The 27,158-nt window shown below is 42.8% G+C and overlaps 1 protein-coding gene across 2 annotated transcripts in view; it reads left to right on the forward strand.

Annotated features, from left to right (window-relative positions):
- robo1 (roundabout, axon guidance receptor, homolog 1 (Drosophila)) overlaps positions 1-27,158 on the forward strand; it is a 127,987-nt gene that overhangs the window by 64,031 nt on the left and 36,798 nt on the right. For both annotated transcript variants that reach the window (XM_067595132.1, XM_067595133.1), the window contains exons 3-4: positions 21,411-21,568; positions 26,233-26,353. In XM_067595132.1, the coding sequence (XP_067451233.1) occupies positions 21,411-21,568; positions 26,233-26,353 (279 nt within the window). The remainder of the gene's footprint in view (positions 1-21,410; positions 21,569-26,232; positions 26,354-27,158) is intronic.

Consider the following 27,158-nt stretch of genomic DNA (forward strand, 5'->3'; position numbering starts at 1 on the left):
ACTGGCATTTACACAGATATCTACTGACACACGCACACACACACACACAGCTAGAGCACACAAAAGAATATGCATCTTATGGTCTCTTGCATTTTTTTCCTGCCTTAATGGATCCAATTACTCTTTCAAAGACTGCCAACACTGTACCTTATGGTGAACCAATTGAGATGGTAATTCAGTTGTTTTTAATGGACACACTCTCAATAATGGGGGTGAAAGATTGTGTTGGGGGAAAGATTTTCCAGACAAATTGCAGCTCACGTGGTAAACGTAGATTATGCTAATTTGAGGTGCAGAAAGGTTGGCATGTCTCGTGAGGTAGGGGGTGTCATATATTCCCCTTTTATAATGGAGCAACCCCTTTCTGTAATTGCCCCTAGTTTTGTACATTAATGGGAAGCGAGGGGTTTGCTCGTAGCGCTGAAGTGTGTCACACTGTGTTAAAATAGCACAGAAATGGACATATTTATGTTCCTACTCCCTGCTGAGGTACAGTATGGCATGTTTCACCAATCTGCATCATTTATTAGTCATGGTACTCTACTGCTTTGGTTAAGGGAGTCAAACAAAGACAACACAGCAGATGGCCCTGAGAATTTGGTCCAAAGTGTTGAGGCAATAAACTCACTGCGGAACATTCCTTCTGATCCATTCACTCAGATCCAGTATCATCTCTCTGAGGTGCCCAGCAGGCTCATGTTCTTGGCTTGTCTCCTGACCAGCCATCGCGTTACCTCCCCCTCCCCTTACGGGTTCTCGATCTCTGACACTTACCAGACAGGAACCTGGGATGGGGACCACCGGACACAGTGGAGGTCACTGTATCCTGTTTCACCAGAGAGGATGAATAGATCTGGGACAACCAAACACACAGTGCCCCCAGAGTGCCTAGGGCACCACGGTCTGGAGAAAAAAGGAGGGAGAATAAGAAAGAATGACTGAAGTGCATTCCTGAAAGGAGGAGAGATGGGATTGAATGACTGGGGAGGACGGGGGGCCACTGGTGACACTGGCAGCCAGTAGGATCGAGTTTTCTCTCTGAAAAGCAGGCTCCGAACAACAATGACTTTGGCATCTGTCTGGAAGGGGGAACAGAGACTGGGATCTTGTGCTGTGGAGTGCTGAGGGTTCACGGGAATGCCTTTAATGTAACCCTGCCCGGGCTCTCATCGGATACTTCATGGCTCTCCTTGTAGAATGTAACATGAATCGAACTCTATTGCTGCATCAATTAAAGCGGCACACTCACGGACACCGAAGCTCCCTCTTGTAGTTGAAAACACTGCGAATGAGAAGATTACAGTGAATAACAGAGGTTTGTGTGCCAAGATGACTTGTCTTGTCCTCAGGCCATATCCTACATTAGATAAGGATCAGCATTCCTCCACTCTTCAGATGTAGGTCATGTAGCCACAGTGGTGCAAGTCTTGCTTCATTTGTTTTATTACCCATCACTGTGTTGTGTGAATTTTCTGCCTTTGCACCTCGTAGATCAAACTGGGTATCTTGCTCCAGTTTGTCTATTCTATTTCACTGCACCCGCGGAGCTTAGATAAAATCAAATCAACATCTCTCTCTGGGCCATACACGCATTATTCACTGAACAGTGGCATACACAAGGGCGTAGGTTTAGAAGTGGGGGTGGTACAATGTACTCATGTGTTCCTCAACAAAAAGGGAAAAAATTAAACTGCATCAATTTAACAAATAACATATTGTAATAAAAAGGATTATTATGCTTTCCACAATAATGGTAGGCAAACAAAAGAATGAATTAATAATGTGTTTTTTAGTAAAAATGGCTGTGTTCATGATCAGTACTACTGTGTTTTTAGGAGAGTTATATGAGGACTGTCCATATTGTCAAGTATAAATATAGATTTTTGTTGTTTTTTTCTCCTTGGAAATGATGCAGAGGAGGTTACAGTATTTTTTCAGCCCCAATTAGATGATTAGAACTGTACAGAGCCTGAGAGGCAAAATCCAGTGCAAAAAAAATGTCCAAAAAGTCAATTCCCTGCTGCTCGCAAAGCGTGTTGCTGTTACAGTAATAACTGAGGGCAACCTAAATGACGGTATTAGCATTTTTATTGGAGGGGATTTTAGTCTTGTGTTAATTATTCCCATGGTTACACATACCCACAAACACACACGTTCTAATGCACACACACTGAGGAAATGTTTCCGGAAAAATATCTAGAAAATGATCTATGGGGAGTTGGGGGAGTAGGTCTTGGGGTAACTCCTCTGATTAAGTATGGGAGTTTGAATGACTCTGTATGGTGGGAACTGCCAGAGAGAGAGATATCTATCAGCCAAGCCTGCAGCGAGCAGGCAAACACAGGTCAGGTCGTCTGTAGCTAGTAGCCCAGCCAGGGGCCAACTATACCCTGCAGATACAGATACAGTCCAGTATCACACTTCCCACTGCTTATTACTGCTGTCTGTTGGTGGTACTCTGGGAAGTGTACCAAAGAATATTCCCTCTGTGTCTCTACTGCTGTAAGACAGGAAGAGGCTAAATAGAAGCCAATTATCTTTGATTTCAGGTCAATTAGCTGCTTTCTTCTTCTACATTAGAGTGTATATTATCTTTGGGGAAAGGAAGTCATGGGAGGGTTGTAAGGGACTTCTTGGAGGTCTGTTGGGCTCATGTTGTCTGTCCAAAACAAGTGCTCAAACACAAACACTCTCAGAGGAGTAAATAAACAGACTGATAGAGATGGAGAACAAAGGCAGGCTGTAATCCCAGGATGAGTGTCTTTGTATTTTTGTGAAATGGCAACACTTATTCCTACTATTTTAAAATGAAATTGCAAATTTAATTGAACGTAGCTTTAAAGGGATGTTGGTTGTGTCTTGGTACAGAGATATTTTTGGCACATTGTGCTGCTTGCTAAGAGATGCTTGACATGGGAGGAGGGAACGCTTGGGCTTTGCTCAAAAGGAAATTGAAAAGAAACTGAACACCAGGACTCAGATTTCATGAAATAATAGCTGTGACTGAAATGGGGAAAGGCAAGGCAGTACAGAAACCAAGAATGATTTTCTTTTTGGCCTAAAGAAAAAAGACACAGAAGAAGACAAATATATCAGGGCCATAACAAATGTGCCATTGTGTAGGCAATTTTACTCGCACACAGTGTAGTTGGAAGCAAATATTGCTTCTGTGAAACTATTATTGTGAGCTGAGGTTTGCCTGTTGGAGCGGAAATCTAACTTAGATTTCTTTGACTACAGTGCAGCACACTGCCGGACTGTTCCTCTGTTCCCTTTCTTCCAGGATTTTCTTGAGGGAAATTATTTTTTTTTCTCTTTGTCAGTAGAGTTCAAACCAAGCGTGGCACCCTGGATCAGGTCCATGTGCCTGTGGCCTTTGTGTTTCATGGTGACCTGCCAAAGAATCTGTGCCAGAGGGAGGAACTAACTGAAAACCAGCACTGCTGTCTTATGCTGGGCCTTCAGGCCACAGGTCAAAGGGCTACTGGCTGAAGCTGTCATCTTTGTTCTGCCTCTTAGAGCAAACACACAAGCGTGCACAAGATATGCACGAGTGGTCAAACCCACATCGTAGAATACACAAACACATCAGCACAGTGAGGGCTCTCTTGCATGCTCATGCCTGGACTGGAGTGGGTAGATGTCCATTTTGGCTTTAATTGTGTTGTTCTATGCATTAGCCCAGGGCTCATTATGGGCTTATACGGGGTGTGGGTGGGTGAGGATGCATGCATGAAGCAGTGACAGAGGGCTTTTAGTGGATAGATGAGAAGGTGGAGGGCCTCTTCAGCCTGGGCATTGCTCTTGTATCTCATATGGAGTGGCGTTGGATTGCTCTTACTACACCATTCAGGTTGATCACTACCAGTCCTTACTTTAGCCATTCTAAAGAATGGATATTGTTAGTGGTGGTGAACCATTTGAAGCACATAATTTGGAGTACATTAGTGACCGATGCGGCAGTGTTTTTGCAGCAGTGCACTCACTGTTCTGCTAACGCCTGTATGGCATTTGTAATACAGTATGCATATGATTACATGTGCATGTGAAGGCCGGAAGGAAATGGAGAGAGAATCAGAGCATGTGGCCTAGTTGGTGAATGGATGTCATGCTTCATCTATTCCTAGAAGTTATTTCATTTTCTTTCTCATTACTGGAGTTATTACAGAAATAAAGAAAAAAATGTGCTTTGGATCAGGAAATTACATTTTCATGGATTGTATCCTCCTCAGTAGCTGGCAGTGTGCCTATGTGTACTGGAGTGGCACACCAGGATCATGTTTTGGTGATTGAGAGACAAAACACACACTGAAGGAGAGGACAACTCAGGTCAAATGACCTGCACAGAATCATGTCTTCATGCAAGCTTCATAACTTCAAACAGTAATACTCAATACCAGTGAAAACTTTCATCCTTGGCGAGAGTACTGAGTAAAAACTTGGAAACATAAATGGTAAACAAATGTAATGCACATCTCCTTGGCATCCTAAATTACAACTCAAAATGTGTAACTGGAAGTGGGCCAAGTAAATATTCACTCATTTCAGTATGGAGTTGAAGCGGCTGCGTAGGCTTTGTCACATTGTATACTGCTTATGTACTGTATGACTTAATTTGCTCTATGAAAGTTGCTGCCAAAAGGCTTTACTTTGTACAGTTAGCTCATGTATATTTCCTTTTCAGAAGTTTGAAGCAAAACGAATTCACCAGTATTCAAGCATGTAAAGTGTGTATTGAGAGTGAGATACAAATCCAAATTTGAATATGGATCTCGCCAATATTTTGAGCGGACATTTTTGCATCTATTTTGCAAAACAACATGTAAACAGACCACTACAAATAACCAGCATCAATCACTGAGGGCAGATAATGTCGCTGTAATGTCTAAACATGGGCAATAGTCACTCTAAAAACATGAATCATGGTCAAGAACTCTCTGCTTTTCATTCTTAATTCAAAATTGTATGGCTAGAAAGCACAACGTAGATGAAAATGTATTGTATGAGAATGAGATGCAGCGGGACAGAGAACCCAAGAGAGATCATTACTCTTCACTGTGCCGAGACATACTCTATGGCCTTGTCTGTCACCGCTGAGGAAAGACGCACTTCTGTGACTGGTTCGTTCCCCGATGGCTGCTACAGTATCATGCTTAGGCAAGCACAGTAAACCACTGTGATGTACAGTAAGAGAGTTATTATTCTGAGGCCATGCACTGATGGTGCGTAGTTAAGGAGGGATAGTGAAATAGATGGTGACAGATAGAGGGTCAGACACCAGAATTGTAAAGACAACATTGCCAGAGTTTTTAGCCACATGATGACAGAGATGACACTGGAACAGTGTCTGGCATGCTTGGGATGTCTCTGTTTACCAGTCAAGGTTTCCACTCACTTGACTTTGTTGTAGCCCTGTCAAGAGGTGAGATGTCCACTTTAACACCAGTCAATCACAGTGTTACCTTCCCTTACTTTCCACTGCTCACTTTTTTTTTCTTCTCCTACTTCTTTCCTCAAATCCTCTTGAAGTTGTGAGAATATTTCTTTATTCTAAGCCCATCCAAAGTAAGCCGGGTGTTTGCAACAGTTGTTCTATTCATCCCGCAGGATAGAAATGAGAGACGGAGGAAGAGAGATGAAAAGATGAGACAAAAAATGAGATATAAAGTGAAAAAGCAAAACAGAGAAGCAATGAGAAAGAAAAAAGCAGAGCAAGAGAACTATGCAACAGGGACGGAAGCAGCCAGATGGGGAGAAAAACAGTGCCATTCAGTAGCTTCTGAATAATTCCTACATTTTTCATAATCGAAAAACCCCCTGCTTTTTATGTTGGTTGTCATATTTCATAGCTAGTTTATGCTTATAGGAGGCCTGTTGGACAGACATGCTGAAGGAAGAGATATTAGATGAGGTTATGATATTCCTTTGAGGAATGTAAAGTTGTGTCTGTGTGGTGTTTTCCCTCCCCAACCCAAACATACTGCAGCGTTCAGGTCATCTCCCATGATTTGTCTCTGCCCCGCATGTATATTTTCACTGTCTCTGTTTTGATACTTGACCTCATGCCAATTAAGTATGTGTGTGCTATGAAAATTTCATCCTCATAGTTTTTGCTTTGTGTACGTCTCATGTGAACACCTTGTCTGATGTGGAATGGCTGGTCAACCAAACACTTGAATGTCCTTAAAAGCTCTGGTCGACTCATCTTGAAGCTGTCTCTCATCACAAAGGCTGCGTGCTGAAACCACAGAGTGATGCGTGTGATAAAAGAGGGCCTGGGGTATTGAGCTCACATCCATCGCCACTTCAAAGACCAGCAGAATCTATAGGAGCCATTGCTATTGTCTGTTGTGCAGGTGTGCTGCCTCCCACAGGCTCTGGAGTTCTCAGAAAGCCACAGAGCTCCACAGAGAGGGCTTGCTGAGATGCTATCTCTCGCAGATACAGACAACATGGTGGGGACCAGACAATAGAAGGCATGTGGACTCTGGTACTGCAGGGGGGGAATGTTTGCAATCAGTGCTAAACTTTGCGGGCAGATCCAATTGGTTGCAGGGGAATGTAATGTTTTGTTTTGAGTCAAGTTAAAATATGTGCAGTGTTTAGGAGAGTTTTCCTTCCGACATAATGTGACCCGGGTGTGCCAGTTTCATCCCACATTCCAAAAAAATGCAAATCAGGTGGAATGAAGACTCAAATTGCCTGAAGAGTGTCTGACTATCTCTGTTATGCAGGGATCAGACTATACGATATTTTTGCCTGGTCATTGTGTAAGATTAGGTTATCAGAGACATAATTTCTTGCCTTGTTTGGCCGAGAGACAAAGCACCAGTCAATCACAGTTTGCTATCTTTCACAACTTGCGTGATGAGGTGGTTGAACAGGAGGTGCCAGGGACTGACTTCATAGTTCAACCTGAAAGCACCAACGATATCATTCCTATTTTGCTTCATCATCTTTAGTTGTTCAACGAAAGAGTGCCTTGCGTTCTGATTGTCTAATGTCATGGAACATAGAAGTCGTGAACTAGTTGAGAGAAGGTAAAAACTTCTAACATGCTAGAGTTTCTGTTGGGAGATTTTGAGATGCCCCAGATCTTGCATCAGTATTCTTGCAGTATGACTCACTTAGCTTACCTTATCTTACCTTAATCCTCTTCGTCTTCTGTAGGACATAAGGCCACAATGAGCTCCCTCCATCATTCCCTCTCCTTGGCAACATGTTGCGCCCCCCCCCCCCCCCCCCCCCCCCCCAACATTAAATTCATATTGGTTAGCTCATCCATCACTGTTCTACACCAGGTCATTTTTGGTCTTCCATGTTTTCTTTTTCCTGGAGGAGTCCATTTCAGCACGTCCTTTGGGATGTGATTTGCATCCATACATGGGATAAAACAAATATTTGTTACCCCAAATGTTCATTTTCATGGCTCACGCCTGTCATGCCAAACCGTAATCACTAGTTTATTGTGTAGTTTGATCCCAGCATTAGACTTTGAATGGAGAGTATACCCATGGCATGCTGGGATATGTCCAGTCCTTGCAATTAGCAGAGAGGAACGGAGAACAGACTTCAATATAAATGAAAGAGGCACATATTATTGATGTCACCCATATGGCCTTTGCTCCAAGACAGGTCTTGCCCGCATTACGTGAACTGCTCTGTTTTATTTTGTTCTTCTCTACAACAAACTGAACACCCCCATCTCCTCTGCTCCAGAGGGCAACAAGCCCCATCACATCCTCGCCCTGATTTGCTTTTTCCTCTTTGTTGTGCACAATGTAGCTTTTTAGCTGCAAGCTCCCTTATCACAGCTTTGTTGGCATATTTGAGCCTGGCAGAAACTAAACATGGATTTATTTGATGATTTGCACAGGCAGAGGGGAGGGAATGGCAGCATTTTGTGGCAAACAGTCTCCCCATGTGAGGCACGTTAGGCATGTCTTATCTCAGGACAGCTTGGAAAAATGGAGGGAGAGTTTATCTGTTCGCTGAGTCCTGACTTCTCTGTGCTGATGAGTTTGTTGAAGAGATACCGAGAGAGAGAGAGAGGATGATGGTCGTGGGGGCTCATACTCTTTCTCTCTCTCTCTCTTTCTGCCAGGGGACACTTTGTTTGCTGGCACAGAAGAGTGTTTCGTATTTGCTTTCACGCTTGCTTGTTTTACGCCCCAGCTCTGCTGCTCCGTGAGTGCGGTGAACCGGTTAGGTCAGCAGGTGCTAATGAGATGTACCACTGACCACACAACCCAGCAGCTCTTAACACACTGCTGTGTGTGTACACACAGGCACTGACCTCAAACATACACTGAACCCGTCACTCCCTCAAACCTGGGTGTGTAACCTGGACGCTAACTCACACCACTGTCTCAGCCAAGTATCCGATAGCCAAGTTCTATCCGTCATCATACTGAGGTTCTTATTAAATTAAATTATATTTCAGTTCTAATTGAGTGATGACACAGGTTCTTTCTCTTTAAACAGTCCTTCACATGAGCTCTTATTTTACCTTGCCTTGTGTTTTTTTTTTAGCCTGATTTGTGCAGCACACTCAAGTCGGTGCTTGAGCAGTCCAGATCTCTCATGCATCCCTGCATGCCCCTTTGGCAGGAAGACTCCAACATCTTTGCCCACCCCCCCAATACTTCTCTGTCTTCTTGCCTTGCATTCCCTTGTCCTTCAAATCATCCGGCCAGTTCTTTCTCCTCCATTTCTTAAATTTCCTCTCCCCCTCGCTCCTTGCCCCTCCTCTGCTCCAGATGGGCTCTCCTTTCCTTTCAGCAAATCTACGATGCAATCTGTCTATGATGCACAAGGGCTTTGGTCTGACCACATGCCTTTGGATGTTGAGAATGGCATCCGTGTTGAGTTGGATTTTTTTTATGAGGGGGTGAAGTAGAGGTTGCTGTTTCCCGTAGTTGTCCCCGTAGACACCTGCTCAGCAAAACAGCACAGAAGAAGTGGAGAGGCAAAGAGATAAAGCTTTATTTTTTGCATGAAAATATAAAAGAATTAACTTTCATCAGAATAGAAATAACATTCCAACAGTGCTTACAGACAATCTTACGGAGCAGATGGGGCAACAAAGAAATGAAAAGGAGAAAATAAAGTAAAAAGTAAAACCAGGAGGATAAATTGCCCTTATTAAAAGAAAATTGAAACATGCCAACGGCTGATCTTTAATAAGTTCATTATATTGTACATTTGATAGGTTTCATACCATCCTTGCCAGGGCTTTTCTTCCTCCCAAGAGGATTAACTGCCAGAGGAAGCTTCTTCAATGTGATTAGGTGTTCAGATATTAATTTTTCAAATGTCGATGTTTTGAAGACCCATCACCAACTGCATTACTTGTTGGGAATGGGATTAAAAAGATATGAGACCAGTTTTTAATATTCTCTTTTAATGTCACCCAGTAAAGCCAGCAGTTGTCCATCATCTGTTAGCAATTTTTCAATGTTATGTTGCAAATTTTGAAAACATCTTATTACATGTCATCATCATCACCATCAAAGTCTTAACTGACAGTGTCACCTGCAAATTCATAACTCATTGTTACAGTCTACAAACATGTTAACATTGCAATACTATTATAAACAGTGCTTTAACAGACATGATTTTAATTATGAGTTAGTTGTTTTCCATCAGACAGAATTTTCTTGACATGAGGATTGGATTAAAAAAAAAATTAGGGAAGTTTTCTCCTGGGGCTTTTGAAAGATGAGCTTCATGAAAGTGTTTGCAACTGTGCAAGAGGGTTTAAAGACAAAGAAGACAGACTTTTTGAGTGGATGGGCCAAATCGACAGTTGGGAAACCAAAATCATAGTTAAAATATGTTAAGACAGACACTCCTCTCTATGAAAGGTTAGTCCCAGGCTGCCAAGTTTGAATTTGAGGAGTCTACACAAAAGGCACATAGTACGTCATAGGAGCAAAAGATTTCTCTACCACTTCTATAAATCTAGTAGATATTTTAGAGGCCTCTGTGAGTAGAGTTGGTGCAGTAGCCTTAAATTTCCCCCGTTGCTGGGCTTGGCTTTGTACCCTGGGGAGAAGGATCATAAATCAGCTCACCAGGATGTTTCAGCCATGTTAACAGTAGCAAAGTATCCCATAAAACAAAAGAGAAAAACTACGAAGGCACTTTTCTTTTGTCTGTGGCCCGTCTAATGAAAATGTAAAGATGGAAAATCCGGGGCTTAACATTACTCTTGAAACCTTACACAGTGTCAATTTCACAGGGATCAGGATAATTTCTGGCACACTTACAAAACTTTCTCCTTGGCATCAGCCATGCTTGATATTGTATGTTGGACAACTTGACAAGTGCAGTGAAAAGCTATAGCACCAAAGCTTTTGGCAATGATCACATGTAGGAGTACACACTCACGTGGTAGGCAAGTGCTAAAGATGAAATTTCAACTCTCTATTTCTTTCTGGCACACTATCTCTGACAACATTCCCTCACTCCGTTCCTTTCGGTATCTTTTCCCACTGTAACAGATCCCCTCTTAGATAGGGATATGGGCATCTTTTCATCTTCTCTGGGTCCATCTGGGAAAGTTTAGGGTCCATGTGGAAACCATTGAAATGGGGACGCCAACTGATCAGAGAAAGATGTGCCCCTCTGGAGCTGCAGCACATGTTTGGATCCCAGTACCCTTATTTGCTTTGTCTAACCCTCTTTAACATTCCTGTGCCCTCTATCTCTGGGGGACCCCCCACCTCCACACTTTGACTTAACCTCTACAACCTCCTCTTCTCTTTGTCACTCTTCCTGCTTCCTTCCATCTCTCCCTGTCTCCCCAGTGCCTGGTAAAGTGATTGGAGAGGGATCAGCATGGTGGAAATGAAAGTGGCCATGACGAAAGGCTGAGGGATCTGCTGTAACATTACATTGGATCCCCTTGTGTTTTTTCCCTCCCCATTTTCCTCTCTGCCTGCCTGTTTCCCTCCACACAGCCGCTATCATATTACTCTTCCCCAGTCACCTCCGCAACAGCCGCTGATGTAATCCTAGTTTATGGTCCTGTCCCAACCAAGACACACTGTTCTCCACAACAATCACTCACTCCTACTGTTTCCTAAACCTCTATCAAATTAGACTTTCATTGGAAACTAAGTGTATTAGGCTGAGATTTCCATTACACCAATTTAAGATGAAAGGAAGCCTTCTGACTTTTCTGCTTTGAATTAGTTTGTTTGACATATGTTACATAGAGAACATCCGCGCACCGCATGTCCACTGGATCTCATTAAGCATGCATTAATAAGGCGTATCCCAAACAGAGTGGCAGCATAGTAGGGAGAACTAAAACACAAGCAAACACACCTGCCTGCCTATACATGAGTGTTCACACAAACATACTGGACTCTGCCATACTGCGCTCTGACAGTGGAAGTTGTTGTACATTAACCACTGGAAGGTCTAGCTGAGCAGAGGGGCAAGCAGGAGCTTTATTATGTTTGTGATATCTATTATCACTGATATGAATATGATATCCAGACCCTCATTCATTGTAAACGATCTCTCCTCTAGCCCCACACCAGGATTTAATTCCCTCTACCCTGGTCCTGTTTGCACAGCACCGCTGTAGAATAACATTGTATCAGTCTCTGCTGTTTGTCAGTAGTATGTCTTTGTTTTGGGAAGATGAGCGAAATACTGGGAGTGTCCTGTTATCTAGTCCTGAGATCTCAGGCTAATAGAGAAGTGAAAAGATCTGGAGCAGATAATTGTGCTCCGAAATGCGCAGACAAGGGTAAGCGGCGGGTCAAATGGCACTCTGCAGGAAAGCATGCTGTGTTTATAGATGTAATTTCTCTGATGGTGTGAGTTAGCTAGCTGACAGGCTCCTCTTACAGTACCCCTTCCTGCCCAGGATCATGAGAAATCCACCCTCTGCAAATGAGCCCACATCATTGCATGTCACATCAAATTAGAAGCATTTGTGATGACTGTACTGCGCTGACTGGTGCACTAACTCATTTATCCATCCCTGTATCTTCCTTCTCTCTCCCTCATTCTCTTTTTCTCTCTCACATGCGCTACACAGATGAACACACAAACACACATGTAAAAACAGTCAACCACACAGATTTTGGTTTCCCAGGAAGAAAAACAAGTTGCCTCACATCCCCCTCTTATCCCAGTCATATTGAAGGGTCCCGTGGCCGGTTAGGTTCCTACACAGCTTCTTTGTCGTAGGGCTGAGGAGGGGTAAGGTCTAGAGGAGGGCAATGGGGCTCCAGGGGCCAGGAATGTTAATTGGGAAGATTGTTTTAATAAGACCCTCATCTTTGCAGATGCTGGGAGATGCTTAGCTGGTGGGGCCACACAGACAGGAGGGCAGCTCACAGTGAGATATTGTCAGCAAACATCACGGACACAATGTGAACAGAGCTGTGTAAAACACGTAGCGGGATTTAGGCACAAGTGGATAAAGATATTCCATGGCTCTTGGCGTGTTTACGCTTGCTTTTCTGGAGGTAAAGGGATTTACTGTAATGAACATTCTGTGGTGACAAATGTGCGATCTGCATATGCTCACCAATTCTGTGTTGTGTAAAATCCTATTACACTGTGAAGCCTCAGACAGACTGCCATAGTTTAGTAAAGCCGAATACAGACACAGAAGAGAGAATATCAGTGAAAAATAGCGGGGGGAAAAAGGAAGAATACTTTAAGGATTGGTTCCCCAAAATGACAAAAAAAATATTTTCTCACTTATCTCTAGTACTATATGCTGTTGGTTTTGGGTTTATTTGCCAGACTTTGGTGAATGAAATTTGTTGGTGGCGCTCACAGCAATGGAAAATTCAATTTTTTTTTAATAAAATCTACAGCAACATCTCCTTACTGGATCAAGGTCCCATTACCCTGGATAATCCACAGACCACACTGTCAGCAGTTTTCATAGGAACTATTTATTTGGTAGAGAGTCGGTCCAAGTTGTGTCCACAGATACTTTAATTAGGAAACACTTCCAGTGAGGCATGTAAATCATGAAGTTATTTAACAGCTTACCAACACATATTTATAACCATGGAGACACATAGTGTTCAGGACATACTCGCATTCACATTTTGGCTACATAGTGTAGTATTTTTTTTATATATATATAAATAGAATGGCAATTTCTCACATGCAAAATACTAGCTGCACATTGCCTTGATGAAATAATTATTCTCCTGCCTTCAAGATGTTGCTGAATGCCACTGCCATGTGGCATTGTGTCTATACTGTGCATGTTTCATGAACCTATGTGCATGCTGGAAGCAGTTTGTTCCCTCGCCACAGTCCACAGAGAGACCCACTGCATCTGTGTGTGTTGTGTGTGAGAGGCAGAAAGAGACAGAGAATGAGATAGCAAACTGTACAGGTGTACATGTTTGTATGCACTATAGTGTTACATCTACTCTTTTGTACCTCTGCAGAGAGCTTTTAGCTTGAGGCTATACAGTGAGTGGTGAGAGCTAGGTTACTGAGGTTTTCAGTTCCTCCTTGTCCTCAGGGAATAGGCACCAGAGCTCCACCTATAGACAAGGCTTACAACACGGAAGACATGCTTTACTCACTTGGTACCTTTGTACCTGAAAGCACCGGTGCAACCTGGCTTGCCAAACGAGGACATATCATAAACATGCTTCTTTAAGCACTGGCAGTTTAGTGTTGACAACTGCAGTGTTGCCACAGCTATGTCATTAAGTCATTTTTTGTTGCAAGAGTGATGCAAACGAAGGCAATTCTCTACTTGTAAAATATGTTTATTTACCTGCTTCTCCCACCTTTATCTCCCTCATTATTATTTTACTACATTGTGAAACTCTTAAAAAAGAGGTTGAAAATGGAAACAGATTGGATTCCACTGGCATCAGTTCTATGCTGTGTACACGGAATATGTTATTTAGATTGGCCAGCCCATAATGAGAAAACTATACATGTCTGAGTAACCAAACTTGATGCTGTGTTTCCACAACAGGTAACGTGTTCTCCTTCAGAATCAAAACAGCCCTGAAATCACTTTCATATGCAGATAGGGTGGGTGTAGGAGCCGATTTGTCGGGAGCTGAAACCCCACAAATAGCCCCTCTATGTTTTTCAAACATTAAATTTAAATGTGATAATCCCATACAGATGTTTATTACACAGTTTGCATTGTGGTGGTGGTGGGTGTTCCTATCAGGTTTTTATAGGATTTGTATTTTTCCCTTTTTTAAAATTTTTTTGGATGGAGGGAGAGTCGTTTTTGAGCCGTGATTTTTCTCCAACATTCCAGCTTGTGCAGCCCCAGCACTCGAAACACTCTTTATTTTAGTCCAACTGCTGCTCACCCAGCACTCCAATCAAACCAGCACTGTTTATTGAACTATGAGGTGCCAAGTCACTCACTCACTCAGTTACTCACATAAACCTACCTCCCCATTGCCCTCTGTGCCTTTCGCTGTGTTCGCCAAACGCCATCTCTCTCTCCAAGCCCAGCGAGAAGACTTATGACCATTTAAACAAACACAGGCACTCAATGGCCTCTCTGTCTGTACGTCTGTGGGGCAGGGTTTCCTTTATGTGGTGAATGTGTGTGTGTCTGTGTGTCCACATATGTTTGTGTTTCTTTATGTACAGACATAATTGCTGTTGGATTCTGATACACAAGGACTGCATGTGTTTTGTTGAAGTGTGTAACATAAAGAATGAAGATTGAACTCTTTGCATTCAGCTTTCTGCAGCCTTACTGGGCCACGGTGAGTGCAGAAAAGCCCTGTGCTGTGCCACTGAAAGGTCCACAAAGCCATCTGCGTAGGCTGCCAGTGCCAGGTATAGACTGTAATCACCTGGCACAGTACAGTGTAAATGCCTTTACCCCCTCTAGCTTTTATGCCTGCTTCAATCCACACTACATCAGCAGGGCCAGTCTGACTCATTTCCCTACATGGCATCGTTTACATCTGTATCTCTACAGTTAGTAGCATGTGTGCTGCTCATTCTCTGGATGCTGATCAAAATGCAGCGTCATGGTCTCATCTGATTTCCAACTGTCAAGATGTCTTCAAATTATTTTCAAACATTGTGTGTGTGTGTGTCTGCACGTAGTCCAATTTTTATATCATTTATCGGTTCTGCATATACTTTGTTTATTTATAAATGGACTCACATAGTTTATTGTGCCGTCTCTGAATGTTTATAGGAGTTAATCAAGGCATCCTGTCTCCGTTCTGTGACATGAAATCACATCTTGAGGATGACCTCAAGGCATTCAGGGTGTGCAGGTGCAAACCCTAAAGACCAGTTGGTTAATAGTCTGTCTGCTATCGTTGACATATTTACGGGTGTCCACAAGGTGTCTTGTGGTCGACCAGGCACTTAGGCTGTCATGGGTTTTTAACCAATGTGACTCTACAGATGTGACCTTATATTGAATGTCACAGTTGTCTAGGGAGCTGCTATTGTTTTGTAAATGATTTATCAATATAGTAGCATTTGGAAATAAATGTGAAATCTATAAATTAAATTCTAAAAGAACAACATATGCAGGAAAATGTATGATGAGTTTATTGCACTTTTATTTACAGCTTCCCTACTTGTCAGTTTTATCTCGGTACTTGTGTATGTGTACATAGCTGTGAAGTTTATATATATAATCACCCATCCCAGACAGTATTATGAGCATGCTCATTGCAGGTTGCGTGCTGCAGGATAGGATAGAGTGTCTTCAGGGTGGGCAAGAGGGCATGAGCTCAGAGTCAAGGAACGAAAGCCAGATTGAGAAAGAGAGGGGAGTCTGCCGTGTCCAATCTCATCTCCCTGGTGGTGGGGTCAGGGGGGAACAAGGGAATGAGAAGGAGGAGGGAGAGGAGGGAAGCAGTGATCTCCTGAGTACAGTAGGAGTCCTATTATATCTTCACACCCACCAGCAAAACTACAGATTTATACAGTGCAAACACACACACACGCACACACACACACACATGCCGCTGGCAAATTATCCACCTGCAGCAGCCTTTGCAATAGAGTGGCATGGGTTAACACACCATCACTATGAGCCTCTCTTTGATGTAAGCTGTGTTCAAGCTGAGAGAGAGGTAAGATAAGGGGGTCAAATGCTGAGAGGGTAGAGAGAATTTTAGAGACAAAGCAAGAGATACATAGAAGGAGAGAATGAGAGGTGTTTGTCCCACAGGACAGAGCTGGAGGCAAGGTGAGGAGCATCAATATGTAAGGGCTTACCACACAACATAGCTGCATTGTGAATAAGGAAGATTTTTGCTTATGGCATAAACAATACTCATGAAGGGGAAGAGGAATTCTGTTGTATAGTAAGTAGGAATGGACTAGAGGGCACCTCAGCTATTGTAAGCCCCATTTGCCTGTCATTTGCCTAGAATATGGTATATTTCAATACAATTCAGCTGTTGTGAATGTGTTTTTTTTTACATGTGAAATATTGAAACATCCATGCTTTTACCTTTTTTTTTGGATTTTTGTATTTTGCTGTTATTGAGACATTAACTCATCTTGTTATTGCATCATGCAGAAGCCCTTACAGTAAATATCCAATAATATAAGCATAGGATAAAAAAAATGGATGGGTAAGAAGCTGAAATTCTACTGCAGTCAAGCCCTTAAAGGACCAGTGTGTAAGATTTAGCGGCATCTAGCGGTGAGGTTGCAGATTGCAACCAAATGAATACACCTCCACTCACCCTCCTCTTCCAAGTGAGTAGGAGAACCTAGGCGGGCTGCGAAACTCACGAAAAGGCGCGAAAGGCCCTCTCTAGAGCCAGTGTTTGGTTTGTCTGTTCTGGGCTACTGTAAAAACATGGCGGCGCAACATGGCGGCCTCCATGGAAGAGGACCCGCTCCCTATATAGATATAAAGGGCTCATTCTAAGGTAATGAAAACACAGTGATTCTTATTTTTATGTGAATATATACTAATTGAAACATACTTATGAATATTATATTCCATTTCTGCCAAGTCTGTTCCGCTAGATGCTACTAAATCTTACACACTGGTCCTTTAAGCAGACATGTAATCAAGAACATCTGAGAATGGTTAGCCATTTGATATTTTCTCAGTGTTTGTTGCTGTGTCCACCTTAAATCTGCAGGTAATATTTGATGATGTTTGAGCAGTGATAGCATAATATTGTGGGAGCTTGTGAAGCAAACAGAGTAGATTTGTTCAGTTTAAAAGAAGCAGAACTTCGTGGGAGAGACAGACAGAATGGAAGAAAGTCATATTTTCTTCCCCTTTATGGAACAGTTTCTGTCTTTCCCCCCCTTTCATCTACTGTTCTCTTTCCTCACTCATGTATAGTCTCTTTTCCTTGCTGCTATCATTCATTCTGCTTCCTCTGCACTCCCTGGGGCTAGCTGTGTCCATTCTGTTTCAAGGAAAAATCCAAAGCCAAAGGCGAGACCCATGCTGTGCTCTGTGTCTCTGCAGGATTGACTCCGGGTGCCTTCTGATAAATCTTTAATTCCCCGGTGGGCCTGTTTTTGTATCCTTCCAAAGATTTGTGGGGAAGCTTGTTGTACTTGGTTTAATTTCCTCAGAACAAAGCTCATCTGATCTTCCCACCCAGACTGGTGTGTGGCATTAAGTCTTCATTTTCATTAATGTTGGAGGGGTAGCACGGGAATCTCATTTTAATTTGACATTTAAACATCTGTTTTCAATTTCCTCTGGAAAAGAGTGCGTTCATGTGTGTGTGTCTGTGTGTGCCTGTGCCTGTGCCTTTGCCTGGTGTGCCTGTGCCTGTGTATAACTGTGTGGGTGGATAGTTTGTGGGGGTGATGAACCTGGGAGTTTTCAGAGCTGAGAGCAGCCATCTCAGCTGACCTTTAAAGGAGGGGTTTGAATATAAGAAATGATGGTAGCTAATTGTGTTAGCCTCAGCATAGCTCCAATTTGCTACTGTGGACCTGGGGAGCGATTTATCATACAGTACAGTAGAGTGTGGTTAGACTGGGCTTAACAGATGTTTGCCACTGCAGACTAAACCTCTGCATTGATAGATATGGTTGACAAGCAGCGTGATATGGCAGCCAGATGAGATAGGATGCGTTTTGTTCTTAGTCCACTGAAAAGCTAAAAGAGGAAATGCAATGCAGAATGCATCCCTTTACCTTGATAGAGCATATTGATATCTGTCCAGGTATGGATATTCACTCTGTTTCATCCCATCATCAGCATATTTGAGCAAATCCAGGACAGACAAAGAGGTGTCTCTATGCTGGGACCTGTGACTCTGACCCATTTCCACATATTAAGCCACAAACTGAAAATCTCTCAGTACATACACAAATGCGCACTCATACACACACACACACACATTGAGTTTGGCCTCCCTGTTAATAGTGCAGGAAATATTATCTGCTAGGGGACAGCTGCAGACTCACTAGAGAGACAGAATGGTAGAGTAGGCTCATTATCCCAAAGACAGACACAGACCACACCACATACACACTCTCTTTAGGACAGCACACAGCATGAGAGCCACTCTATCCCATTTTTTCACCTAAATCTGGGTCCCAGAACAGGAACAGTTAGAGAGGGAGGCATGCAGAGCCTTATGCAGTATGTATACAGGAAGGAGGGACTGTGGATGCCTTATTTAAACCAGTAGGGCCAGAGGCAACCGATTCCACCACAGCTCTGGATCTGGCAGGGCTTCTGGCAGAAAAGTTGGGGCTTTGCACCCCATCCAGATATGGGTTTCATCTGTCTGTCTGTCTGTCTGACAGACTGTCTGGCTGCCTCTGTCTCCCTCTTGTTCTCTCTGCCTCCATCCCAGAGGATTTTGTTTTCCGCTACGCAGATGTTCGGGGCTGTCTGCTGCGCTGCACTCAGCTGTGTTTATAACAAAGAGGTGTTGGTTTGGAGGAGGAGAGAGAGCAGCGAGGTAGGGGGTGAATGCTGTTCAGAAGGGGTGGAGGTCACAGCGCTGTTGGTGTAAACAGTGGATGATGCCAGCTCTCCCTCGGGCCTCCAACTAGTCAATACAGCATCCCTTTTTTTTTCCTCATTTCCTCCCCACACATCCCCCTTTATTTTCCAGAGAGACAGATGCATCTGCATGTTAGCCGAAAGAGTTACGGTGAGGCCAGCAGGGGAGGTAGAGACCCACTGAGAGGAGACGAGGTGCACTTAATGTCACAGTTAAAGTTACTGTGCTCACTCACCCAAACGTTTATTACAGGCTCTGCATTAGCTGTGCAGGAAAGAACATGCATTCTCTCCCACACTCTTTTTTCTTTTAATCTCTTAAGTATGCATTGTCTTGATTGATAGAATGTTGTCACCAGTTGTTGATGCAGTATCTTTACACTTTTTTAACGCTGACTGAAGAAAAAAAGAAAGAAAGCTAAGGCTGTCTGTAGTGTCTCAGGTGTTTGGCTCACCTTGATACTCAAGGCTGCCTTTTACAGTAATGCTCCTCAGAGCAGGTTGACCTCGCTGATACAAATACACAGTGTTTTTTTCTTTTTCATTGGAGCTGGTGCTCTAATGGATCGGATGTTTAGCGTTTACATTTGCATTCCAGGATGACTGTATCTGCTTTTAACTACAGCAAATTACCTCACACACCACACAGCTGCACTGCTGAGTTTGAGTTGGATCAGTGTGAGCGCAGGACATTTAGGGGGTCACTAGCATAATGGTTATTCATCTGTGTACACTAATGTGCACATTTCTGCCTTTTTCAACAGCGTACGAGTCACAGAATATTTGATGGATCACTTTGCTTTGTTTCAGATTTATACAGTTCCCATGCTTAAGAATTGAAGCTATAGTGTTTCAGCTGTATGCAGGGAATTGTAGGTATGATTATGCAGTGCAGGACTGGGGAAGCTATTACCACCCATCTTCCTCTAAAACCTGGTTCCTACTGTTGAATGTGATTCCCACTCCACGCTGCAAGAAGCAGAGAGCAATATCTGGGCTCGGAATGACCAATTAAGTGCTTAAAGGGTTTAGTCAGGAATTTGTTGGCTGTCAGTAGGTGAGGGGTCCTGGGGTGAGGCTGACTTTGATCTGTGACTGAGGTGACTTTAGAGCAAGCTGAGGAGCGTGAGACAATTGGAGGCCAAAGCTCCGTTTATCCCCAAAACACAGAGAAAATAACATTACTTTTCCATGCATCCAAAGGGATAACAATGCACATACACACTGTGTTGACCCTGCATACTTTGTGTGCAGCCTGAATTTCAGACTAAAATTTACAAGCACTGCTTTCATATGTTTTTATATGTACATGCGCTGGAGCTGGGAAAATGATTACTGGCATACCGTCTGCAGTGGAGAGCTTGTTGCTTTTTCACTACTTTCTCCGCTCTCAATAAACCTCCAGTTTATCTTTAACACCGGAGATACAGAGAGCAAAGATATGCTGTTACTCTGCCCTTCAGAAAATAGATATGCATTGATCTGCTTGTTGCAACTACCAGGTGGTAATGATACTCTGATAAGGCCGGCAGGCAAAGACTAATGATTTTAGGTGAGGCAGGTTTTGTAATTTTGCATCCAGCATTCCCGAATGAAAATAAGAAATGCTCAGTTAATCTCTGCAAACCTTCACATCTATTCACTATCAAATTTGTATCAACAAATTAGACCTAGGAATGAGAAGCTGTGGACCTCTTGTGTGGGAATAATGAAAATCCATCGCTGTGTCATCTTTTTTTACAGCACTTCCAGCAGAGAAATCAGTGCAAATAAGAATCACATCCTACCGAAGTACTTAGCAAAGCAGTAAAGGTAGATTAGATCTAATGTAGATTTTCATCTATGTCAAGATAGCATGGGTGTATGAGTGCAGGGGATGTAAATATGGAGTGTCAGGGAGAGATGAAAACGTGATGATGGAGAGCCGATGATCAGTGTGTACTATGTGTGTGTGTATGTACATGGTTATATGAAGGTTCGCGTGGTTCAGTTAACAAAAACGAAGGTCATTGCTGTTAGAGATGATGATTGGCGCTGATATGTGTTCATCATCGCTGTTGTAAAACATATTGACAGTAAGGTTATATGGGAGAAAGCAGGCCATTAAAAATAGCAGCTGTACAAGCTTTTACTTTATTTAGTCAATACTGTATACTGTAAAGACATTTTGATGGGATTAGTTTTCATGGCAGGCTAGAAGCAGTGAATCAATAGTGATGTGTGCCCAACATTTTGTCATTTGTGCAGAACTAATTATGTGTGTCAAAACACTTAACTGCTGTTTTACTAGCTGACTCCGACTTTGTAAATGTAGCAACAAATTTAAGTGTTATGCTTTTTTTAAAAACAACGTAATAATCCGCCTCTTTAACTATTCCTTTGCTGTATGTTTCCTGAAGAATAACATGTTGTCATCTTGTTTAAATTATGTTTTTTTTTCTCTTTCTGTCTTCTGCAGTTCTTCGTGATGATTTCAGACAGAACCCTGCAGATGTGATTGTGGCAGCTGGAGAGCCAGCAGTCCTGGAATGTCAACCTCCACGTGGGCATCCTGAACCCACCATATCATGGAAAAAAGATGGCGTAAACATTGATGACCGAGATGAAAGAATCACTGTAAGCAGATTGACTTTAACATTGTTATTGCTGACACATAGTCAAATATATTGATGTGTGAAGACTGCTTTGTATATAAGGACGATGTGTTTAAATGTGTAAGATAGATTGACCCAGTGATGCAGGTCAAACCATTACCACCACTTCAGTGTTTGTTGAAACATTGATTTGTTTGGCTCATCATTCACATATAGCAATTACTAAACCCAAAACGACCCATTTTGGTGGCTACAACCTTTAATGACTGAGGTATAAAATCAGTCTTGCTCCACTGGTCAGCAGCAGTGCATTGATTGGGGATAGCATGCTGATGAAATCAACTAAGAAATGCATAGATCAGGAAGCAGAAACGAGCTGACTGGAATCAAAGAAGAGAAAGTTGTGCTCAGCAGCAGTAGCACCTGCAGAATCCAAACAACACTCTACATTTGATTTACAACCAAAACACCACCAATTGTTCGGCTTTAATTAAAATAGCAGCACAGCTAGCACTGCAGTATCAGTCAGTCGTACCGAAGGCCTGTCTTTAATAATCCCAGTTCAAACTGTTTCAACCAAACACAACTCTCTGTCCTTAAACAGGAAGACACTTGTGTTGTGTTTAATTTGTAATGATTGGATGTGTGCTTCAGGGATGTGAAGGCTCTGACTCAGCACTCTGCTAACACAGGCAGATAGTGAGAAGGAAGTAGTTAGCACTGTGTCTGGATCTCATTTTCACAATCCGACTGGTGGAGTTTTAAGGTTCTGGTTCCACATTGTGCAGTTATTAAGTAATCGAATAGTTTGGCCCCCAAGTGCTGACGATAGCTAACTTCACAGTAAAGTCGTGGAAAATCAAATCTGCCCCAGACAATAAATACAAGGTACTAATAAAGATGTTCCACTCTGTATGCCTTCAGCATAGTGCTGAAATCCAGCCTGGACTACTTGTGCTCAATACTTTTTCATTACTGGGTAAGTCAAAACAGTGATTTATCACTATTGGCTGTCTTCAGCGGAGGGTCGTACATGACAAAACATAGTTTTGTCTGTTGAGGTTGGGCACATTGAGCTCTGATCGCAATTCAAACTCCTAAACAGTGCAAGTATTCTTTCTCTCTGTTTTTTTTTTTCCTAAGCTGCACAGGCAGAAGATTAAGAGTCTGTGTCTGGCTGCTGAGCAGCATAATTGAAAGAAACAAGCGCATAATCTAGTTTAAAGAGAATCACATCATATCTGTCCCTGAGTTTAATCAATAGTCACTGATAAGCACGAAAACTTCTATGCCACATAGTGAACTCTTGTGGTCTTGAAGGAATTTACTATCTGTCGTGTGTTATTTAATCATTTGATTCATGCATTTATAATGTATGTCTGCACATCTGACCACATATTTGTGCTTGCTGTTCCACTGTAAATAATATTTTGGGCAAAATGCAACATCCCATTTTTTCCTGAGCTGACACTGAAGATAATTTGTATTAGAGAATTGTTCCTGTATGAAGAAAAAATGCATTAATCAGTTTTATCGTTTACCTTTTCAGTTTTGGCTATCACCTAATGTTAAACTATCTCATGCTGCTAACTGTAGAGTGTTAAAGAAGAGGTGCTTTGAGGACAAAGCAGCCCTGTTTCAACTCAGTGTTATGCACGGCTCTCATGCACATGGCCTTTCCCATAATTATATTTTAGCCCCACTGAATACAACACTCACACGCTATTTCTGTTGTTTATAAATCATTTCTGCAATAACATCCATCCTACCCCCTGCATGTGCATGGTGGAAGTGAGGGCTTATTCTCACTGCTGTATATGTGATTTTCTGCACTGCTGCTGTAACACAGGCTAAATGACTCAAAGTTGTGTCCTTGTAGCCTGAAGCAGTGTTGGGCCTTCTGTGGAACTGAAAACAGGGTCTGGTAGATTTAACAACACCGTGTGGACCAGCTGGTGTTGCTCACTGTAAACTTCCTGTCAAGCACAAAATCTCACAGACTGAGTGTTCCCAAATGACCACTTTTAAAGTAGTTCTAGACGTCATCTATGACCATCGAAGTATATGTAATCAACTGTGGTGACAGATGGGAGTCTGGGCGATGTCCTGTGGCCCATGTTAACAGATCAAGTTGTATTGCAAAAAGGACAATCATGATGCGATGCCCAGTGTATGTTTACAGTATAGCAAATGTGGTCTGAGTGAATATGGGACTGTAGAGGGAAGCAGTGGGTGGAATCTTTATAATGTGATGAACAGCTGAGCTCGTCAAAGGGCTTCTCATCCTGCCTGCTTTGTTGTTTGGTTCAGTCCATTCCTCCCACCATGCAACATGCTGGAACGTGCAGTCTCCTTGGTGATCACTGGTAATCAGAGCGAGGTACCTAACCACCTGCAATGGGGATTTTCTCTCTCTGTACTGCACTTTACTTTGGTGGTTTCTACATAAAGAGGAATGAACTTCAGATAAGGAAGACACATCAGAGAGAACCCTCTCTGTTTTCCTATCTATTCTAGTCAGCTATGTGTAAACACCAGTGATGTGCTGTGTACCATCTCACATATATTCATGACTTCATGTGGGGTGGTTGTGAAAAGTTTCCCACCAAGCCATAAAAAGTGAAGTAGGACTATTACCCTGTAATGCTGCTGTGCTACTAGCAGCAGCTGTCTGCATTCCTCTCAACTTAGTCAAACAGGTCTTTCAGGAACAATGAGGGAAGGATAAATAAACAGAAAAAGGAAAAATTCCAGTATTTAAACCTAGACCATTGTCTGCTAAGAGCAAAAGTCTGTCTGCGGCATCATAAATGTCCAAAATGCTGCACATTGTTCTCCTTCTTTTGTGTACTAGTTGTGGCTAATTATCAGCCTGGAAAATGAACTGCTGTGTGAATACAAACAGAGTTCATGCTGAATGGGGGCTTTTGCATTATCAGCACTGCCAAATGACATGAGACAAAAGGCAACAGGATAGAGCCATCTCCCAGTAATGCAGGGATAATGGTCAGATTGTTGGGGCTTTCAGCCGCCTGTGTGCTGCGCTGTGTTGTGTGGAGAGGATATGCATGCAGAGAAAAAGAGGACCGCTGCTGCATTCATTTATTTTAGCCAACTCTCAGAGTCCCTGCTGCTCTGGCACTCCAAATATGCCTTCTGAGAATGGGAAACTGCCACAGACACATGGTGGTAAGAATATGGATAGAGTAGACAGAGCCTTAAGTGGATCCTCATGTCAAAGCCCTGTGGAACCAACAGTACACCCCCCCCCCCCCTTTCTCTGCTGTATGGTCTGCCCTGACCTTGGGCCTTTGTGAGTGTCACAGTGTTTTAGCTGTTAAGCCTTTCCTCAAACAAACAGTAACATAATGATACTTCAAACCCCTCCAGCATCACGGGGTGCCCTAAATAAGCCAGCCTTCCACAGCCTCTTCAAGTCTCTCTGCCTCCTGTTTTACCATGAATATTAAACAGGGGTGAAGGGCTGAGGAATGCCTCAGAACCTAGAAGAATGTGTCCGGTTGCAAAGTTGTCCTTCAAGAAATCGTAGACTCAGACTGGCTGCTCTATGAATGGACTAAAATCCATTTTTCAGTATATACACACAGTTTTAAGTTTGTTCTTCGTGCAAGGGATGAAAACTCTTTGTTGTCTTTCTTCTGGTATGTTAAGTGTTGGAGAGAGACATATAATAGCATGCAAGTCAACACACATGTAGGAGAGCTTGAGTTTGACATTGCAGTCATGGAGAAAGCTGATTTTTTCTGTGTCAAGCTCCCTGTCAGTGGTTCTCTAATGAGGGTATCGATGACATGCTTGCAGGTGGTGGTCCTGGTCTTGCAGGCTGATGTGTGCATTTTAAACCTTAAGCCCTATCAAGACACAGAGATCATTGGTGCACCATGCTATTGTCTGTCTCTCTGTTGACTGGCATGGTTGTCAGCTGAGAGAAGGGCTGAGGGGCCTGTCTTGGGGCCTGTGCTGCCTTTCTGACTGCCTGAGAACAAAGCACCTCCTCTGGCCTGTAATCAAAGCCCTGGGAAATAACAGACATGACATTCACCTGGACAAACACACATTCACTGCTGGGTGTGTGTGTTCTTCATGAATGTATGTTCACTTGGTCTCACCTGTAGTTGTATTCACACACAGAAAACATTCCAAGAAACCTATTCTTTAAAACATTCCCTACAATAATAGACGAAACTGCCCAGAAGCCCTTTGAAGCAACTGGAAAAGTGCTCGCAGTCCTGCACTGCCTCAGGTGTTCCCTCAGGGACCTGCGGTTGTGTTGGATTGGGAAAGTGTTTTTTGGCTCAGATTACTTTGAGGAGGAACAGGCTGACTGATAGTGATTTAGACTTCAAGTGGAAGCTGAGTGGGAAGAACACAAAACCACTAGACAGAGTAGTCCAGTTGGTCTCAGAGCAAAGCCCAATAAAAAGAACTCCTCTGCACCAAGCTATTACGTGTTTGTGAATACATTTTATCATGGTGTTGTAATGACCTTTTGGTAAGTAAATGCTCACAGGCATTCTTGAGTGTAATCAGGAAATGTTTTGTAATGTTTGGCCTATGCTGTTTTCTGTTTTCTCTGTGTCAAACACAGCCTCAAGCGTCACAGACTTGAATATTGCTGTTTTTCCTCTCCATGTTTAGCCTCTCACCTCCTCTTCTATTCCTCAGATTCGTGGAGGGAAGCTGATGATCACAAATGCGCGGAAGAGCGATGCTGGGAAGTACGTGTGCGTCGGCACAAACATGGTTGGAGAACGGGAAAGTGAAATAGCTGAACTTACAGTGCTTGGTAATGAACCTGTTTTTCTCTCTGTTAGAGTGTCTATATCTGCTGTCCACTTTATTCTCAGCCCACATACAACCCAAAAACACGCATGCCCACATTCACACACTGCTTTTTTTCTGTTTGTCTGCAGTGAGAAACAGAATCCAGATGTTAAGCTTTGATTGTCTGTCTCCCAGAGAACTAAATGGTGTCACTGACCTTTATCAGATAGTGTGAGATGACCTCCAATCTCACACTTAACTATGAAACCTACACTGACCCCAGCGGCTTCTCTCCTCTGACCAGCTGCACCCTATTTCACCACAAGTGACCTCTGATCTCTATATTCCTCTGTGTCCGAAGCAGAGAGCATGTCCAGACTCTTGATTTTATCGCTAGCTTTTTCACTTCCTCTACCTCTCCTCCTCAGAGACCTCTTGTAATCTATCATAAGGAACAACAACAAAGCTGGCTTTGGCAAGATAAATAATTATACTGTACATACAGAAAAATAACACTCTCAGGGCTTAAAAGACGCAAGCCCTTAGCTTTTGTCAGAGTATCATAAACCAGAAACTCTGTTTATTTATAAGCCACCCCTGGATAGATTTAGGGGCCAAGTCTGAAAGAATGTGTTCAAAGCAACAGAAAGCTATGGCTTCTTTAGGTTTAGTGAATATAAAAAATAAACATTGGACATGCTGTGGTGACTTTTGGGACTGGTGACCAGAGAGTCGGGGCTGGACTTAAGGGTCATGGGGTTAACAAGATGACAGAAGGTGTCCTGTCTTCAATCAGTTTAGTTTCTTGTCGCGCGTAATTAAAGCCT

This window comes from Thunnus thynnus, chromosome 7 (genome assembly GCF_963924715.1).
Source record: "Thunnus thynnus chromosome 7, fThuThy2.1, whole genome shotgun sequence".
In the NCBI taxonomy this organism is placed as follows: Eukaryota; Metazoa; Chordata; class Actinopteri; order Scombriformes; family Scombridae; genus Thunnus; species Thunnus thynnus.